At 53.4% G+C, this 1,907-nt stretch overlaps 2 protein-coding genes across 2 annotated transcripts in view; both read left to right on the forward strand.

The window, feature by feature from the left end:
* LOC130586854 (homeobox protein Nkx-2.5-like) overlaps positions 1–809 on the forward strand; it is a 13,740-nt gene extending 12,931 nt beyond the window's left edge. The window contains exon 3 of the mRNA XM_057387768.1: positions 274–809. Within this exon, the coding sequence (XP_057243751.1) occupies positions 274–809 (536 nt within the window). The remainder of the gene's footprint in view (positions 1–273) is intronic.
* A 183-nt stretch (positions 810–992) lies between these two features.
* LOC130586855 (homeobox protein Nkx-3.1-like) overlaps positions 993–1,907 on the forward strand; it is a 5,693-nt gene continuing 4,778 nt past the window's right edge. The window contains exon 1 of the mRNA XM_057387769.1: positions 993–1,047. Within this exon, the coding sequence (XP_057243752.1) occupies positions 993–1,047 (55 nt within the window). The remainder of the gene's footprint in view (positions 1,048–1,907) is intronic.

The following is a 1,907-nucleotide window of genomic DNA, read 5'->3' on the forward strand; positions in this document are numbered from 1 at the left end:
TATATTAAAAAAAAAAATAAAATAAAAATAAAAAATTTTTAAGAAAAAGGGAAAAAAAAGGGGAAAAAAAGGGAAAAAGGGAGGGGGAAATTTGCTCGAATTCTCACAGGAATATCACAGGAAAATTCATATTAAATATTAAATTTATCATCCATCAGCCCTATTCCATCTTATCCTCAAGGGATGCCATTCCCAATTCCATTTTTCCCGTGCGAAACCCCCTTCTCGCTGTGATCCGGCTCTGACTCTGCCTTTTTTCCCTCCTCTCTACAGGAAAATCTCTCCTCTCTCCGACCCTCGAGACGGAGCCGAACCCCGCGGAGCCTCCGCGCCCCCTCCCCCGGCAGCGGCAGCGGCAGCGGCAGCGGCGCAAACCGCGCGTTCTCTTCTCGCAGTCGCAGCTGCTGGAGCTGGAGCGGCGTTTCCAGCGGCAGAAATACCTGTCGGGCCTGGAGAGGGAGCAGCTGGCGCGGCTGCTGCAGCTCAGCCCCACGCAGGTCAAGATTTGGTTCCAGAACCGGCGCTACAAGAGCAGGAGGCAGCGGCAGGAGAGGAGCTCGGAGCCGCCCGCGCCCGCGCTGCCCCCGCGCACGGTGCCGGTGCCGGTGTTGGTGAGGGAYGGGCGGTTCTGTATGGAGGGATCCCGGCCCTATTTGCACTATGGGATCGGCGGGTTTTATTCCTACCCTTTGTACGGTGGAGATTTTGGGGCGGGGGACGCGGGGGGAAATCGCGGAGTGTCCCCGAGTGTCACCGCCGGGGGAGATCTGCGCCAACCCCCGGCTGTGCCCCCGGGCAGTTGGGGGTGAGAGCGGCTCTGTATGGGGGGATCCCGGCCCTATTTCCCCTTTGGGATCGGCGGTTTTTGTTCCTACAGATCCTTCTACAGTGGAGATTTTGGGGCGGGGGAAAATCGCGGAGTGTCTCCGAGTGTCACCTACGGGGGAAATCAGCTCCGATCCCCGGGGAGTTGGGGGTGAAAGCGGCCCTGTATGGGGGGATCCCGGCCCTATTTCCCCTTTGGGATCGGCGGGTTTTATTCCTACGGTGGAGATTTTGGGGCGGGGGACGCGGGGGGAAATCCCGGAGTGTCCCCGAGTGTCACCGCCGGAGGAAATCAGCTCCAATTCCCGGGGAGCTGGGGGTGACAGCGGCTTTTTATGGAGGGGTCCCGGCCCTATTTCCCTTTTGGGATCGGCGGGTTTTATTCCTACTCTTTGTACGGTGGAGATTTTGGGGCGGGGGACGCGGGGAGAAATCCCGGAGTGTCCCCGAGTGTCGCCTCCGGGGAAATTCAGCTCCAGTCCCCGGGGAGTTGGGGGTGACAGCGACGAACGCTCCGAAAAAGCTCCAGACCCGAGCCCAAATCACGGCAGGAATAAAATTKAAAAGATTTCAGGACAATTCCGGCAAATCCAGCGCTGGAAAGGCCGGAGAGAGGGGGCGCTGCCACCTCAGCGCCGGGACTGTGGGCACGCCGTAAATTATTTATTATTAAATAGGAGAATTTGGAGCCTGCCAGGGGATTTTGCCGCCAGGAGGCTCCGAGCGCTGKTTTTATTCCTCAGGATAAATGGAAAACAGGATTCGTGCTCGTCCCCGTGYTTTGGGATGGACAGGATTTAATATTTTTAGTCCCGATAATTTTGCGATTCATTTCTGATTTGCGTTTCTTAATATTTCCCAGCACAAGTGTCGATTTTTATCTTTATTATTAATATTATTATTATTAATATTATTACTATTAATATTATTATTATTTGTAAATAAAAACCAAATGGGTGGAATTGTGATTTCGCTCTCCTGTCATTTCTCGCTTCGCGTTTTGAATTTTCCCATTGGTGATTTGCACCCGAGCGCCCGAACCTGAGCCAAAATAAAAATAAAAATAAAAATCAAATCCTGAT

This window comes from Malurus melanocephalus, unplaced genomic scaffold (assembly GCF_030028575.1).
Source record: "Malurus melanocephalus ecotype Western Australia unplaced genomic scaffold, MMel_1.1 scaffold_1358, whole genome shotgun sequence".
Lineage (NCBI taxonomy): Eukaryota > Metazoa > Chordata > Aves > Passeriformes > Maluridae > Malurus > Malurus melanocephalus.